We start from the raw sequence: 18,502 nt of genomic DNA on the forward strand, positions 1-18,502 counted from the left end.
TGGACTGGGAGAATTTGCAGTTGCCTACCTCAATGATGTGGCCATTTTTTCAGACTCCTGGCCCGAACACCTACTACACCTGGAAAAGGTCTTTGAGCGCATCAGGCAGGCAGGACTAACTGTTAAGGCCAAAAAGTGTCAAATAGGCCAAAACAGAGTGACTTACCTGGGGCACCAGGTGGGTCGAGGAACCATAAACCCCCTACAGGCCAAGGTGGATGCTATCCAAAAGTGGCCTGTCCCAAGGTCAAACAAACAGGTCCAATCCTTCTTAGGCTTGGCCGGATACTACAGGCGATTTGTACCACACTACAGCCAAATCGCTGCCCCACTGACCGACCTGACCAAAAAGACCCAGCCAAATGCAGTTAAGTGGACTGATGAGTGTCAAAAGGCCTTTACCCAACTTAAGGCAACGCTCATGTCTGACCCTGTGCTCAGGGCCCCGGATTTTGACAAGCCATTCCTAGTAACCACAGATGCATCTGAGCGTGGTATAGGAGCAGTGCTCATGCAGGAAGCAACAGATCACAACTTCCATCCTGTCGTGTTTCTCAGCAAGAAACTGTCTGAGAGGGAAAGTCACTGGTCAGTCAGTGAAAAGAAATGCTATGCCATTGTGTACGCCCTGGAAAAGCTACGCCCATATGTTTGGGGACGGCGGTTCCAACTACAAACTGACCATGCTGCACTAAAGTGGCTTCATACTGCCAAGGGGAACAACAAGAAACTTCTTCGTTGGAGTTTAGCTCTCCAAGATTTTGATTTTGAAATTCAACACATCACAGAAGCTTCTAATAAAGTTGCTGATGCACTCTCCCGTGAGAGTTTCCCAGAATTCAGTAGTTAAAAAGTGTTCTTAAAATGTACAAGTCTGTTAGTTATATACTTAGGAGTATATGTAAAGGTGTATGTGTTGTATTAATCTGTTTATTTTCAAGTTCTAGAAGGAAATCGCCGCCAGTGAGCTTCCCCACTGTCTGCAATTTGGGGGCGTGTCATAAACAGATAGCTAAGGGTTAATGTCTCTTTCACCTGAAGCACCTGACCAGAGGACCAATCAGGAAACCGGATTTTTTCAACTTTGGGTGGAGGGAATTGAGTGTCTAAGGTCTTTGTTTTCTGGCTGCCTGCTTTCTCTGAGCTTTGGAGAAGTAGTTCTACTTTCTAGTCTTCTGTTTCTAAGTGTAAGAACAAAGAGATCAGATAGTAAGTTATATGGTTTCTTTTCTTTGGTATTTGCATGAATATAAGTGCTGGAGTGCTTTGATTTGTATTCTTTTGGAATAAGGCTGTTTATTCAATATTCTTTTAAGCAATTGACCCTGTGTTGTATCATCTATATACAGAGAGAACATTTGTACTTATTTTCTTTCTTTTTATATAAAGCTTTCTTTTAAGACCTGTTGGAGTTTTTCTTTACTTCAGGGAATTAAGTCTGTACTCACCAGGGAATTGGTGGGAGGAAGAAATCAAGGGGAGATCTGTGTGTTGGATTGCTAGCCTGATGTTGCATTCCCTCTGGGGGAATAGGAAAGTACTTTTTGTTTCCAGGATTGGGAACAGAGAGGGAGATTCACTCTGTTTGGATTCACAGAGCTGGTGTCTGTGTATCTCTCCAGGAGCACCTGGAGGGGGGAAGGGAAAAAGGATTATTTCCCTTTGTTGTGAGACTCAAGGGATTTGGGTCTTGGGGTCCCCAGGGAAGGTTTTTCAGAGGGACCAGAGTGCCCCAAAACACTCTAATTTTTTGGGTGGTGGCAGCAGGTACCAGGTCCAAGCTGGTAACTAAGCTTGGAGGGCTTTCATGCTAACCCCCATATTTTGGACGCTAAGGTCCAAATCTGGGACTAAGGTTATTACAATGGCATCAACTCATGCATGAAGAGCAGCTGGCTGAAGCTGAATCCAAGCAAGAAAAAGGTGATGCTGGCGGATAGAGGAAAACATGTTGCAAAGTCTGCAGCTACGGTACAATCTCCTTTGGTTGAACATACCAACTCACAATTGATCAGTTCAGTCCATAGTTTAAGAATAATCTTGGATTCCTTGCTGATGCTAAAACCTTATCTCACATAGCAGCAGTTGGTTAGGAGACTCAGTTTCATTGTGGTGGATGATGACCTGGACTCAGTTATTCATGTCTTTGTCACCTCTCAGCTGGACTATAGCAATGTGATGATATACTTTGGCATGAAGTCTTCAGCCTCTCTGCTCTCTCCACAAGTTTCCCATGGACTACTGAATCAAGTTCAAAGTCTAGGTCCTTATTTTCATGGCACTGCACTGCCTGGGCCCAGGTTAGCTAATAGACCACCTAAGGCTCTGTGATGAAGACTGTACTCAACAACTTTGCTCTCTGGCACAACAGAATTCTCTACAATAAGGGCAAAGCTCATCCATGTGGGAGACAGAATTTGGGGGGGAGGAGCTGATCCGAGCCTGTGGAGTGAATTCTCCAGGAACTAAAATATTATCACAAACCTCATCACCTTCTAGTCAAAATAGAAGACATTTCTTTGACTTTGCCTTCTGAAACAGACACACAGCAACATGTGTCTTAAAAAAAATTAAAACAACCAAAACAAGACACATGCTTCTCTTCCTGAAGAAAGGATGAGAGAACAAACAAACAACTTGTGACAGATGTTAGTCACGTTGCTTAATGCCCTGCTGGAAGATGTTTAGGTACTATAGTGACAAGCAGATATAAGACCCTTTCATCTATTCTATGCACAGAATTAGAAATATGTGGAAAAGTTTAAAGCTACAATGACTCAACAATAAAATAAGAGACTCAACAATAAAATAAGAGAAAGTAAAATAAATAATGTACCAAAAGTTATGGAATCAAGAGGACAGAAATATAGTGAGGGAAAGAGGCCTGGAAAAAGGATGAAAAGAGAATAAAAATGTGGAGGAAAACTAATGGCAGTCAAATTTAGCACTAGCATTAAACAAAGATTTTATTTGTCATTAATTCTGTAACAAGAAATAGTCGTATAATTATTTTAACACATTGTACATCTCTCTGACCATAATACCAGAGGTTTTAATTTCACCATGTATAACCAAGATCTTTTTCTGGGTTCAGAAAATGTTTTGGAGCTCTCTGTTTCTCCATTTTTTAATTATCTATATTTATATTTTCAAAAGGTCTTTATTAGAGACAGAGTATATGCATACATGTGCACGCACACACACTCAACTGTTCACAGAATCAGAAACAATTAACAAGAGAGTTTATTCTGATGACCTACCTGAGGGCGTATAACTTTTACTATATTTTTAAGTGCAGTGTCTGGTGATGGAGGAGAGCAGTCAGGTGTTGGGCCTGTAGAGCTGTTTCTATGGTTACCAGTTCCTGGTGCAGTAATTGCTACCTGAGGTACATTATCTGTGAATAAAAATAGCATTTTGATGAACCTGCTATTCTAGTTCAGTATATGTCTTTTAAAATCAGAAAATACTTTTGAAAACAGAGCAATATTTCAACTTTGAAAAATTAACATTGTTGAGCACAGACAGTGAGGAAAATACTGCATATTTAGCCTATATTTTTAGTACATTTTATTTCTATTTAAGCTGGTTTATATCACCCCCATGGTACCTAAATATTAGTGCACACAAAATGAAAAAAATATTGTTTAATTTTTTTTTCTCAATTACCTATTACAGTTCCTAATACTGCTTTTATAATCAGAATAATCTAAGGCTAAATATCAACTGCAGGTCATATTGCTTTTTGTTCAGCTTTGCCATAAAAAGACCATCAAGGCACCAATTCAGTAAAGTACTTAAACATGTGCCTAATTTAAAGCATTTGTGCAGTCCCACAGGAGTCAGTGTAACTACTCAAATATGTGCCTAATTTAAAGCATGTAAGTGCTATGTTGGACTGAGGCCCATATGCTCCTATGGGTTAGGGAATATTAATGTTACAGACTCACCACTGAAAATACACACATCAAAGTATGAAGCCTGTAAAAGGAGTATGGGAGAGATGTAATAACATATTTCTAGGAAGATAAATACATATAGGGCCTGATTCTTAATTACACTAAAGCACCTTTACCTTGCTCTGGCAGTGTATAGAAAGCCTTAAAGTGAGTGTAAACATACTTTACCCCGACTTAAAATCTGCTTTACAGGGCCAGAGCAGTTAAAAACAATCTTCAGGCCGACAGTATATGTAAAACCTGCGCAGTCTCTGGGGTCTGATTCTTCACTTCCAATAAAGTCAGTTTACACCACTGTAGTCATGCAAGGGGCATGAGCAAAAATATATAGTATAGTATAGTGAGCAAAAATATAGTATTCCCACTTTAAATCTTCTTTATGCTGCCAGAGCAGCATAAATTGGAAGTAGTGTAGATAAGACTCATGCCCTTTTGTGTTTATTGGAATACCTTATATTCTTAGATACTAAATTCTACAAACAATGTATTTCAATTATACAAGCCTCCTGAAAAAACCCAACAGCTCAACATTTCAGACCCTCTGTCCTTTCTCTAAGGAATAAAGCACCAGATATGTAGCTGTTTCTTATAAACAATGTCCTTACTGTGAACAGCTTTTTATTTTCACTGTATGACCAATCATCAGACGACCAATAATAATGTACCACATGGGTTTTCTCCATAAGAGAGAGAGAATCATTACCAATTCAACTGTAGCAAAGGGATTTTCTAGTTTAAGTATATGGTATGCAGTTTCATTAATAATAAAAAGCCTTGAATAAATTTTCTTTTGTAATATAAATTATTGCATAATTATAATGCTCTAATTTCCTTTCCCTTTCTGTTTGCTGAGAATAGGACCAAAGAAAATATTTGAAGGTTGTATTTTTTAAGAAAGCCCTAACTGTGAATACATTCAAACTAATATAAATTTCAGTGCAGCGATACATGACAAAAGGAAGCAATTTATCCTTGAAACAGTAGGGCCAGACTCTGCTGCATCCAGTGGAAAGTGGGCTGGCAGCCGGAGAGTAAACTGACAGTGAGCCAGTTATTGGTTTCTGATTCTCTGCCAGTTCCAGGAAAAGTTATAGTAGTCTGGGGACTGTTCTAGCACACACCAGCTGCTAATGGTCCCCAAGCATGCACTCCAGTAATCTCCAGTGGATAATCCATGCTCTAGTCTTATTCCGTCCCTACCCCTAACACACTAGCTGTCATAGGTAGGGTGTCATAGAAGCCTTTTCTGACTCAGTGCCTACTATGAACTCCCCCACGTTAGGGGCTTGTGGTCATTTTTTGCTCCTTTTTGACACATGAGCAGAACAAAAGAAGAGAAGCACAGCTGATAATATGCCCCATAAGATATTTTCTTAATTAAAAATAATAACCAAAATTATTAAAACACAATTCTAAAACAAGAGCATATATAAACATAGGCTCAGATAGAGCAAAGAAACTACTTCTTTTTTGCCAATTTACATCCCAGGCAGTCCTATTAATTTCACTGAGTTGTTGCACAGGGGAGCATGTCAGCACAGAATTTAGCCACATGGCGTGATTCAGAGATTAAGAAGAGAAAGGACCATTATGATCTAATCTGACCTTCTCCATAACACATACCACAGAATTTCACCCTCTAATTTCTGCATCAAGTCCATAACTTCAGTTTGATATAGCATTCTTTTAGAAAGCTTCAGCATCTGACCACCTGATCTAGTTATTTCTTTTTCTGATACATTAAAGCACCATCTATTCTCAGAAATCTCTTGCCCACTTAAGTACTTGTAAACCATAATCAAATAACTTCTTAACCTTCTCTTGGAAAAAAACAAATAGATTGAGCTTCTTAAATCTCTCACTATGAGGCACATTTTCCATGTCTCAGATTATTCTTGCAACTTTTTTTTTTGAACCCTTTCCAATTTTTCTACATCCTTTCTGAAGCATGGATACCAGAACTGGACATGGTATTCCAGTAATGGTCTCAATGTCATATATAGGGGTAATGCTACTTTCCTACTTGATAGTCCCCTGCTTATGTACCAAAGGATTACATTTGCCCTCTAAACTACAGAATTACACTAGGGGGCTTATATTCAGTTGGTTACCTACCATTATCCCTCAATCCTTTTCAGTGTCACTGCATTCCAGGATATTGTCTCCTCTCAATTAATTATGACCTACATTCTTTGCTCCAACATATACAACTTGTACTTGGCTGTGGTAAAAAGCATGTTGTTCAAATAAACCCACTTTACCAGCCAGTCCAGATCTATTTGTATAACTGAGCTCTCTCCATCATTATGTAGGAATTTTTCCAGCAATTATTTCATATTTTCTTCCAGATCATTGATACAAATATTGAACAGGACCAAGAACAAATCCCTGTGGGGACCCAGTTGGAAACTCACCCACAGGATGATTATTCCACTTTTACAATTACTTTGAGATTTGGCAGTTAACCAGTTTTTAATCCACTTAATCTAGATTACCTTGATTTTTGAATAGTGCTTTTTTTTTTAAAGCAGAATGTCAGGAAGGACTAAGTCAAATGCCTCTGCGACTCTAAGTGTTACAGAAGTGTAAGTGTATTATGTCAACACAATTACCTTATAACCTCAGTTTGTTCTATGTAATAGCAGAAAGGTGGGGACACTAATCCTCTCTGTTCCCTAGTTCACAGTTTTGAAACGTAATTAATATGGTCATCCAGATATCTTGTCCATGTAAAAAAATTGTTTAGTTCTCAGTATACACTAACATGTCTCTAACAAAGTAAACATGCAAGAATTAATACTATAATTAATCTTTTCATAAGAAAATAAGGTTGGGAGTTAATTTCTTCATCAGTACTTTTCATTTACACAATTGCAAGATAAATACCCAAAGCGATTCAAATCGTTGCAACATCTGTTCAAATACACAATGACCTTTAGGATAAAATAAATCTTGGATTATGTGGCATATTTAATTAAATGCCCTTCTAATAGCATTTAATATTTAGCTGGATGTTTCTTTGGGAGCCAAAATGGATACCTACAGTTAGGCTTCTATGTTCATATTAAGGTATCGAAATAAGTTGTGCTTGATTTTCAAAAGTACTGAGTACCCATCAGCTCTCATATTCTTGAGTAATTTAGGAGCTGAGATATAGGTGGTCAGTCTTTTGAAAATCTTCACCACTGTCTCCAAAGGTCTAACTGAAGATGGAATTTACTTATTATTATTACAATGATAAACAATATGAGAAATATTTTTGATCCTTTTCTAGAGTTTACAGGCTACCAGGAGATCAACAGGAAATAAAAGTCATGGGAGGGAATGGAGGTCTCATTCATGCTAGTGGTGACTGCTTAGTGTTTAGACCTACTAGGGTTGCTTATATCTAGGAAAATTTACATTTGTTCCCCAAAAATTATAAAAAACAGAATGACAAATCAAAAATAGCTTGCCTTCTGTATTACAGCTGCAAACTATGTTGTTCTCCCCTTGCTATGTAAATGAACTGTTGTTACACATGAAAAGAAAACATTAACACATTAATGGTTTAATTAGAATTATAAAGAAATCAGGCAAGTGGAAACCAGTCCTTACAACTTCAATTAAAACATGAATTCACTGATGCCTGTGTCCTTTTATGTGCTACAATATTAGAAGAAAGAAAACATTGTATGAACAGTAGTACACAAAGTATTAATGTAATTTATACAGAAGCAGTTTTTTATTTTCATCCCATTATTCATGCGCTTGGGTGAACAACTGTACATTGAAAATCTCCTGACCCAGAAGGTCATTCTCATCTTTGCCAAGTATTTCAAGATAACTAAATGATAGATAGCATTGCACTCATATAGTGCCTATTTATTATATTGTTAATTATTATTATTAAGTAGGCAACAAGTATGCCAGTACCAAGCAGAAAGCTAGGCCATTTCTAAAACACAATGCTGCACTTGAGTATTCCTGAATATACTGTTTAAAAAAATGACTAACTAATTCAGTAAATATTTGACAAATAACATTGCTAAAATCAGACACTCTCCACAGCTTTGTACTGATCTTTTTAAATATAGCATCTTGGGGCCAGATAAACTGGTGTGCTGCTTTGGTGACACAAATCAGATGTAAATATGGTTTAGCTGGTAGCAGATTTCCAGCTGTTTTGTGTCACACTGTCTCTGGAGTTGTATAAAACAACTAGAGCATATTGGTGAATCTGGCCATATATGTTTTGTCTACATTTTAGATCGATCTGAATTTAAGATTAAGAAATTAAATATTCCTGATACTCAGCATGTTGCAGAACAAAGAGAGTCATAAGATTTTTAAAAAATTTTTAAAAAGAAAATAACCACAGTCGAGCTGAAAAGATTTTATCACAAACTTTTGCCTTAATGATTTGCAACACAATTATCTGTTCAGTGCTACAGGAATTGAGTACAAAAATTACCACTATTTTATGAAGTCATTGACAAAGCACAGTGAATGCTAAAATGAAACCACTGCCTTCAAAATGAAGGCTTCCATAGACATCAATGAATTTCACATTCAGCTACGAAGGGAAAATGAGTAAAATGATGACTTCAGTGCACAAGTGATTAAAAAGAACAGGATTCTGCACTCAAACAAAGCTATGTTTAAAAATTTGTTTTACCTGAAAAAAAAAAATAGTGGGAGTCCCATACAACATGGGCTTGATTTATCCCTTGGGATCCATTAGGCAAGCCAGACTGCTGTTTCCAGCAATAGTAAGCACCCTGGAATGGAGGCACAGTGGCCCAAGCCACTGAAGATCCTGGAGCCAGCAAGCACAGGCCCAAAATTGGGCAGAGGGGTTCCTAAACTGGTGGAAGTTTCACTGTTTCAGTACCTCCTCCAGGCAGACTTCTCCAGTGTAGGGCTTCAGATTTAAAAGCTGTCCTTCCTTAGCAGAATCCCATAGGTGAATCCTCCCCCCCCCTCACACCCACCCACCCACCAATGCATAGCTACCCCCAAGGTACAAAACTCAGAATTAAAGACAGGGACAAATTACATATTTTAGAATCTAAAGACACCAGAAACATTACTCAAGAAAATGCAAAAAGAGCACATTGAAGACTCAGGCATAGAATCAGTGAGTAGCTAAACTTGATATGTGGGAAGAACAGATTGCACTAAACTATATGTATTTGTTCTCTTGAATTTCTTTTGTCTCCTATGTACTTAAAACTGAATTAGCAATGTTCCTAGTTGGATAGTAAATATATAGCTGCAACTGTTTTGTTGAAATCACTTGTAGCTATAACTAGCTTGGTATTAGATCTGGTAGCTATTTTGAGATAGTGTTTGGAATTAATTACTAGTGAAGTGCATTCCACTGGCAGCAGGGAGTCTGGTTAGTTGTTTCTGCATCATCTGTGAGAGTTTGGATATGATGATTATCAACTTTTTATTTCCTCTCATCACCCACCTGCAAAAATAGACCTTGCAATTTTTTCAAATTTGCATAACCCTAGCAGAGCCAGACAAGGGTCTGGAAAGACCTCTCTCATTAAGTACTAATGAGAGATGATTGTTCATTTATACTATTTCCTGAATAATCTTTTGGTACTCTGCCTCTGCAAGTAGTAGATGCTTAACAGAACTTTCCAAAACCATTTTACAGTTATTTATCCTATTTTTGTGTTTTGTAAACTCAAAATTAGGAGTGTTTAGCACTGGCTTTTGAATGTTTACATGGCAGTTTGCAGTGTCTACAACTGACATTTCATAACCTTGTACATTTTCCTTGTCTTGGTAGTCTAGTTGTTAGCTTTCTAGAAGGTGAATGAAGAGCACACAATGTGGTTACAGATACCAAAATGTTCGATTACATCAGTAATTCATTAAAAAATAGAACAGCCTATTGATATTGTATTGCAAACTGTCCTCCAAAGAGAACAATCTAGGATGTTACTGGAGACTGATTGTGCTCATATTTACATTAATAGCAAAACTCCCCTTTACTGCAGTGGGAGCAGGACTCGGCCGTTGAATTCTACCCTGTATATAGTATATTTTGCAAAGTGCATATATAGACAAACTTTGTTGTTCTGAAAGCACTGTCAGAACTTTACTGGCTAACTGATGAAGTATGCTTTATTTGCAGTCCATTTCAGAATGCAACCAGAGATATGTCATCTGAGTCAGCCATTCTAATCTACTTTAGCAGAGCTGATAGTAGCCTCCAATGATTGCTCTTGGTAATCAGCAAACTTCAGCAGTCTTGAAAGTAAGAGTCTGAAGTATTCACCTATATCCAGTGACCAGTCTGCTGTATAACTGCAGCAATGTAGTTTCCAGACAACATTACATATGTACAACCTTCACTCTGTGTTAACAAGTATTAGTTACTGAATAAAACTCCTTCTAAAAACACTGCAATTATAAAATAAACCAAACATTTGGAAGTTTGAAAGTTCTAAAATAAGGATGAAATTTAATAACACCCAAGCACTTCAAAGTCTGGTAACTATTGGTTAAGGTTGAGATATTCATGTTATAGTTAAGTGCTGGCTACCTTAATTCTGATTTTGACTTTACAATCTCAATATCATTATTTTAATATTTTTTGTATAAATATTCACAGTGAGGTTTTTCTTCATATTAAAAATGCATAAGAGATCTTGTAGTACTTTGGTTAATTGTACATTGGTATACTGATTAAGTGTAAGGGGTTGTTGTACATGTACAGGGATAGCCACTGATACATGGTCAAAATTAATAATTTGTTCATAGAATCATAGATTATTAGGGTTGAAAGGGACCTCAAGAGATCATCTAGTCCAACCCTGTGCTCAAAGCAGGACCAATTCCCAAATCCTTATATAGTCCCCTCAAGGATTTAACTCACAGCCCTGGGTTTAGCAGGCCAGTGCTCAAACCACTGAGCTATCCCTCCCTCTTTAAAAAAAAATTTAGTGGCACTGTTTGTGGTACCTGCTAGTATTTAAAAGGCTACAGAGGTTTTATATGTTGATTCTGTACTATGAATTTCATGGCTACACAGAAGTTGACATATCAGGTCAAACTGGTGGTCCACCTAGCTCAGTATTCTCTCTGACACTGGCCAGGACAAGATGCTTCAGAGGAAGATGAAAGAAATACTATCAGTTTTCAGCTAATGATATTAAAACATGAGTGTTTATAGCACTGATAAAAAATATCGGATGTATCTGTGGATGTATGCATTAAATATACAAGCTTTTTAAAAAATCCAGAATGTTAAGTATTTTTATAATTGACATCCTAGTAAGATTTTCTCACAGGTTTTACAATTTTAATTCTGTTTTAACATTTTTTTCCTGGGAATTTCCTTAGTCTTTTTTTCTTTATTTATAGGTATGCCAAGAACAAAATAGTCCATGTAATGTAAAACCTTCTCTATTAGGTTAGTAAATGTAAATTAAACAACATCATATACTAGCTAACACTGCTGTACTCCTGTCAAATTTATCTTCTGCTTGGTAGAACAGCAGCACAATTTCTTAAACTCTAGGACTTCAGAATCTTTTAAGTCCTTCAAACCAGTGAATTAAGCTCCAGATTTAAGGAATTCTGTAGGTTGTACCAGTGGATTTTATAAAGTTCAAAGCCAAAACAAGAAAGTTAGAAGACTAAACTCTAGAAGTGAACCTTAGAGACATTTAAAAATTCTTCACATCAACTAGTGGAGCTTAGTCTCCCACTGAAGCCGTAGACTATATGAAGTCTGCATAAAGCTCAGGGTTTTTTAAGAGCTGCAAAAATCTACAGCAAATAATTTAAAAATTAACCTTCAAAACTTGCAAAATACTCAAAGGCATCATTTCCAGTGGCAGAAAATTAAATCAAATGCAGAATGCTTAGATAGGGAAGTGACTTCTTCTGAAAGAGTTATACCACTACATTACATAGTGTGGGCACAATTGTACAGATAAAAAGGTGACATGCCACTATAGTTTATTTCCCTTCTTAATTAGAGTTGCCACCTTGGTGGGTTTTGACTGATGTGGCTGGCTTTTTTTTTATGCCAGTTGGTTTGTGTGTTGTTTGTTTTGCACTGTTGCCAGGTATTATTTGGCTGTGAGGCTGGATGGCTGTGCATGCAGTAATCTTGTAGCTCTTGTTGCAAGTGTCACAGCTGCTAGAGCCCAATGGCTGCCAGGCCAGCATCTGCATCACTCTCTGCATGCACACACACACATCCATCACTCAAATCTCTTCCAGTAAGTGGAAGGAAATGGTATATGGATGAGAAAGGGAGGAGCAGGGTTTGCTTAGCTCCACTAGAATTATTTTATTGCTGGCTGATCTAGGTACCACCTCTCTGGAAGGGTGGGCTCCAGTGCATGAGGTGATATGATGTACTTTGTAAACCAGGGGTGGACAAACTGGCCCATGCACCACATCTAGCCCATCAGCTGATTTAATCTGTTCCTCGAGCTCCAGCCGGGGAGCGGGATCGGGTGCTGCTCCGCACGTTCTGTGGCTCCATGTGGCTCCCAGAAGTAGTGGCATGTCACCCCTCCAGCTCCTACGTTTAGTGGCAGCCAGGTGGCTCTGCGCACTGCCCCCACACCCCAATCTTCTGCCCCTGCCTAGATCCCCCTACTGCAGCCTAAACTCCTCATTTCTGGCCTCACGCCAGAGCCCTCATCCCCCTTCCCATGCCCCAGCCCCCTCCCTGATCCTCCTCCCACCCTATGAACCCCTTGGTACCAGCCTGGAGCACCCTCCTACACCCCAAATCCCTCATGCCCAGCCCCACTCCAGAGCCCAAAACTCCAGCCGGAGCCCTCAGCATCCCCTGCCCCCACACCTCAACCCCCTGCCCCTGCCTGGAGCCCCCTACCGCACCCTGGAGTTCTTATTTCTGGCCCCACCCCAGAGCCTGCACCCCTAGCCAGAGCCCTCACCTCCTCCTACACCCCAATGAGCATTTATGGCCCACCATAGAATTTCCATACCCAGATGTGCCTCTCAGGCCAATTTGCCCACCCCGATGTAAATGGTAGTACAGACTGGTGCAAAGCAAAGGGAATGATCTTTCTGAAGATCCTGAAAAACACATTTTCTCTGATGTGCTCTCAGAGGGGTTCTCCCACATTAGCACTATTTAGAGACACATTTTGGGGAGAAAGGAGATGCTGATTAATTTGTTATTCTGTCTGAAGTTGCTAATGATTCCATCTAGTAAAAATATTCTGCATCTATAATAATGCAGTAGCATCCCCAGTGCTATCCCTTCTGCATGGTATTCCTTGTGCAATCAAAATCTCCACATGAGGTGACCTCAGCCTGTATTTTTTGCACACCTAAGCCTACTGCTGAAGTCAGTGGGAGTTTTGGGTGTGCAATAGATGCAAAAATCTGGTTCATGACTCTTTACTGCATAAAATAAAAGTGATAAAAATAAACATGAAATGTAGGGAAAGAAATGGAAGAAACAGAGTTTTCTGGTAGCTAGCTGCACATTGCCATCAGGAATAGCAGATGCAGCAAGGGAGAGAGAAACAGAGAAAATGGAAGTAAACAAGATTTCTTATTATTGAACTTAAAATATAACAAGAGGGTTTTTTTTTTTTTTTTTTTTTTTTACAAGATACAACACTGATTTCCTTCATTGGGAACCAATGTGTTTTTAAACCAAGTCACCAACACTATACAAAACAAATAAATCTGTTCATTATCTACAGAAGTGGTTCATTGCTGTAATTAGTAAACATTTTAATATTTTGAATTTAACACCATAAAGCAAACTGTGCCAAGATTTTTGGCTTCTAAGTCTACTAAAATTACAGAAAAGTTGACTTTAGAGTTCTACTAACATGTCTTTTATGCTAATATAAGAAGTCAGTTCCTGATATAACACAATAAAAATTCTTTCAATTTGAACTGCCAAATCTTTTGGCCCTTTGAGGCCAATCTCCTTAACAATTCAGACAAATCCTAAATTAAAATTTTTAATTGTAGGCATCTGGATAATGAAAAGATTGGCAGTGAGATATGAAGCATTTCACCCTTAGGTTACTAGTTCAGAATGACTCAGCTCAGCACGGAATGGAAGTTAACATTATTGATAGCTACATTAGTGAATTATGCTAAAACAACACAAGCCCAACTGTGCTGCCATTACTCAGAGAACACTTACAATAAGGGATCTGGCTGGGTAAGAAGTTCAGAACTGGGCCCTAACTTTTTGGTGTTAGACTGTGAGTAGCTCTAATGCAACTGCGCAGGGAAGTAGCAGAAATATAGTTACTACTCACCACACTTATGCAGTCATATCAAAGCAACTGTATCCTAGCTCTGGGAGGTGAAAGGAACACAGTAACCACACGGCAGATTCTCCCGCCAGGCAGAAGTGATGGGAGCAGAAGTGGTGGGGAGTGTACAGGGCCATAATTCTGCCACACCTAAGCACCAGCCAGTGGCGCTGGTGGGATGTACACAGGCATGAGGAATAACCTACACTCTGAAAAGGGCTACAGCAAATTACTCCTTCCCTGCACAACTGGGGTACCCAGGAAGCATAGATAATTCAGCTCAAATGCCTCCTGGGGCTCTTCATGGAGTGGACCACCTATGCAACTCCCCTCCCCCTTACACAGTTTTGGCCCCAACAGAACAAACTGGAACCTTGTTAAATTAAAATAAATTAGAGACAAAATATACAGAGTTTTACTACTGTTACTAATCATGGTAATCAGATAAGATTTTAAGACAACATTATTCTCCATATACCTGCTCTAATTTACAATTAACCATCAGTTTTATATTTGTTCAAATTACAGACAGAATAATGGTTGAGAGGCTTTTAAAAAATGCAGTTATTGAATACACTAAACTGGTTTGTATGGTACCTCTGTGTATTTCATCCCTAATTAAAATGAACTAGCAAAAGAACGTAACCAATAGCTATTTAACAAAAAAGTAAATCTGATGAAAAGCATTTATGTAAAAACTCAAATATAGAGAACCTCAAAAACAATTACATGTCTCCAAATCACTTCCTTGATTTGAAAAAGTAGTTTTGTTGAACAGAGTACAATCAAGTCTACAACAAAATCATTCTGCATAGTAATCACATTTGGGTGAATGAAGCCCAGTTCTGGTCAGAATTTATGCATGTTGACGAGGAAAAATATTATACTTTCACTACTTAGTGCCTAAAGCTATTCGAATCTACCCTGAAAGCTATGTTTCTTTTGACTGTTGTTTAATGGATAATAATAATAAATAATCAATCACAATGGAATGTTTAACAATATGTCAGATTGACATTTTTGTTGGTAAAAGAAAGAGACTGTCACTACTGTGGAAATGGAATGATCATTCTACCCATATAAAACTATGTTTATGGGCACACATTGGGCTAGATGCACAACTATGTGTTTTGATAATTGGTTGCACAAGTGCCATTAAAGGTTCTTACTTCATTTCTATGTTTATTACCTTTGAGGAAATGCTACAGTACTTTTAGGAATAACTCTTTTTGTGCAGCACAGCACATACCTGGAGAAGCATGTTAAGCAGAGTCATTAGAACATAACATCTTAATTACACACACAAAACTACATTAAAAGAATATTAAGGTTGCAGAGTCAAGCACTTAAACGTTAGGAAATGCCAGAATTAAAACAGCCTGTGCAACCTAATTTGGTCCTTGTGCGCAAATGCATTATGACACAGGCTTTAATTATATGATCACATACTATTATTTCCACAGGATCCTGCCTCATTCAATGCATTCAGTGGAAGGTGAGAAAGAGTAACAAATGAGCACTTAGGTAGCACAAAATGAAGATTTCAAGCACAAAACTAATTAAGGTACCAAGGGAGGTGAAGAGAAAAAATTCTTTAAATTGCCTGTACACCAATGCTCGGAGCCTGGGTAGTAAACAAGATAAAATTAAATTGCTCATTTATGAGCAAATTTCGTTCAACATAGTTGATATTACTGAAACTTAATGAGAAGATTCTTATGATTGGAACATTAAAATCACTGGTTATAACCTATTTAGTTAGCAAATGAGTGAACAAAAGGGGAAGGGAAGTGACAGTCTATATAAAAAATGGGATTACCTGTTTCCATGTTCCTGACAACTCAGAAGCACGTGACTTTGAATGCTTATGGATCTGTTTTCTAACACATGAAGCACAAGATAGGATACTTGATGACTGCTACAGACTACCAAATCACACTAGAGAATAGGATGATGGGCTCTATAAACACCCTTTTATAACATGCATGGGGGGGGGAGAAGTTGTTATTATGGGGGACTACAATCTGAGTGACACACTGGAGATCTCATGCTACTAGTACTTAAAAATGTCCTTGGAATTTCTAAAGATTATAGTTAACATCCCTCTGAGGATCACTACCTTGTTGTGATAGAGGGGTTTGCGTGTTACGAAGAACCCCAGGGCTATGTCATTTGAAGCCTTGTGCTCCTGGTAGGGTCACCCTAGGCAAACAGGTCTGGGGAGAGGTTCCATACTAAAAACAATCGACCTCAAGACCCTCATAAAAGCCCCAAAATGTCCACATGAACCTCACCTGGACTAGGGATACTGGGACCTACCTCTGGGGGTGGTGTCAGGTGAGTCTCTGGGATTGTGCCACCCACGTAACCCAGCCATGCCCAGCCAGAAAAGTTGACATGGACATATCTCATGGGCTCACCATCCGCGAAGTGAAGGGTGAGGGTCAGGTGTGATGCCAGAATGACAGCAGGAGGGACAGACCACAACAAACTGGCCCTCTGCAAGGAAACTGGCCCCAGGGCACCTGATAAGGATGCCCCTTGGGAGGCTTCTGTTGGAACTCTGTCAGGCATGTCCCACTGGGCAGAGGCCCAGAGGCTGACCCAGGACACGCTGGAGGAATTATATCTCCCAGCTGGCCTGGGAACGCTGGGGAATCCCCAGGAGAAGCCAAAACCTGCTTCAGAGGAAAAGGAGGTCTGGTCCCTACTCTCCATGCTGCTGCCATGACCCTCACCAGGAAAAGTGGCAAAAAGGAAAAAGAAGATAGTTAACCATTTTCTAATTCAAGAAGTGTTGCATCCAATACGAGGGAATTCTTTTTTATTACACCTCAGTTTGACAGATAAAGAGGAATTAATCACAATAACTAAAAATCAGTGGTTCCTTAGATGCAAGTGAACATGACTAGATATATTTGTTATGAAGAAACAAAGTGAAGTCCCAACTAGTAATATATACATACATACATACATACATACATACACACACACACACACACACACACACACACACACACGGTACTTTAAATGGGCCAATTACAAAGCTGAAAACTATTCTGGGCCAAATCAGGTAGAAGAAAATATTTAAACATAAAAATGTGAATGATAATTGGGAACAGTTTAAGAACAATTTACTAGATACCCAAAAGCCACAATCCAACTATTGTGAAAGAAGGTACACTAGTTTAAAAAACAAACAAAAACAAAACAAAAAATCAGCCTGCCTTAGTGAGGATGTGAAAGCAGCATTTAAAAAAATAAAAATATATAACAAATGGGAAAAGGGGGAGCTGATTATGATGAATAGAAATTAGAAGCTAGTAATTGTAGAAGATATATAAGAGAAGCAAAAGGACACAAGGTGAACTCTATAGCCAGCAGAGTCAAGGACAATAAGAAACCAGTTTTAAAGTATATTAGGAACAAAAAGAATTCTAACAATGATACTGGTCCATTTACTAGATGGCAGTGGGAAAAAACAGATTGTCACAGGATACCTCCATTGCTACCTGATGAACCTCATTGCCTGACTAGTTCAGGTAGTTCCACAGTCATAAACACATGCCAGGCTGTTTATCCTTCACCAAGGTGTGCATTTATCTCCCTTATATCCCCATAATATGCAACACAGACTTATAGCAAGAACAAGCTTCCCTGCAGCCCTCACTCCCCAGCCCATGTTCACCCTCTGAGATTCCTTCTCAGCTCCTTCCTCAGCCTGCTTTGATTCCTGTTTCCTCTCCTGATAGTCTCCCCAATTACCTTGTTAACCCAGTGATTGACATGCAAGTGCTCACAATTCCCTGAGAGAAAGTGTATAATTGCCCTCAGCTTGGCCTGCAGCCTTCTCCAGGCTGCCGCATTATCAGTGATCAGGGTGTGGCTGATAGCACCCTATCACATAGATGATACAGTCACATCATGAAAATGAAACTTTTGATTCCAACAGTAACTCATAAGGATATTAAACAATAGCAACTAAAATTACACATTTAAAATCAACAGGTCTGGTTAATTTGTATCGAAGAATTTTAAAAGAGCTGGCCAAAAGCTCTCTGGACCATTAATACTGATTTTAGTAAGTCTGGAAACACTTGGGGAAATTCCAGAGGACTGGAAAAAAACTAATATTGGCACAGTTAAAAAGGGAAAGAGGGATGACCTGAGTAATTATAGGGCTGGCAGCCTGACATTTATCCCAGGCAAAATAATGGAATGGTTGATATGCAACTTTATTAATAAAGAACTAAAGGAGAGTAGCATAATTAA

The 18,502-nt window shown here is 38.7% G+C and overlaps 1 protein-coding gene across 9 annotated transcripts in view; it reads right to left on the minus strand.

Moving 5' to 3' along the window:
• Positions 1–18,502, minus strand: part of ANKS1B (ankyrin repeat and sterile alpha motif domain containing 1B) — a 746,271-nt gene that overhangs the window by 436,080 nt on the left and 291,689 nt on the right. For all 9 annotated transcript variants that reach the window (XM_050934354.1, XM_050934390.1, XM_050934374.1 and 6 more), the window contains one exon: positions 3,261–3,397. In XM_050934354.1, coding sequence (XP_050790311.1) covers positions 3,261–3,397 — 137 coding nt within the window. The remainder of the gene's footprint in view (positions 1–3,260; positions 3,398–18,502) is intronic.

Source organism: Gopherus flavomarginatus, chromosome 1 (assembly GCF_025201925.1).
Source record: "Gopherus flavomarginatus isolate rGopFla2 chromosome 1, rGopFla2.mat.asm, whole genome shotgun sequence".
NCBI classification, from domain to species: domain Eukaryota; kingdom Metazoa; phylum Chordata; order Testudines; family Testudinidae; genus Gopherus; species Gopherus flavomarginatus.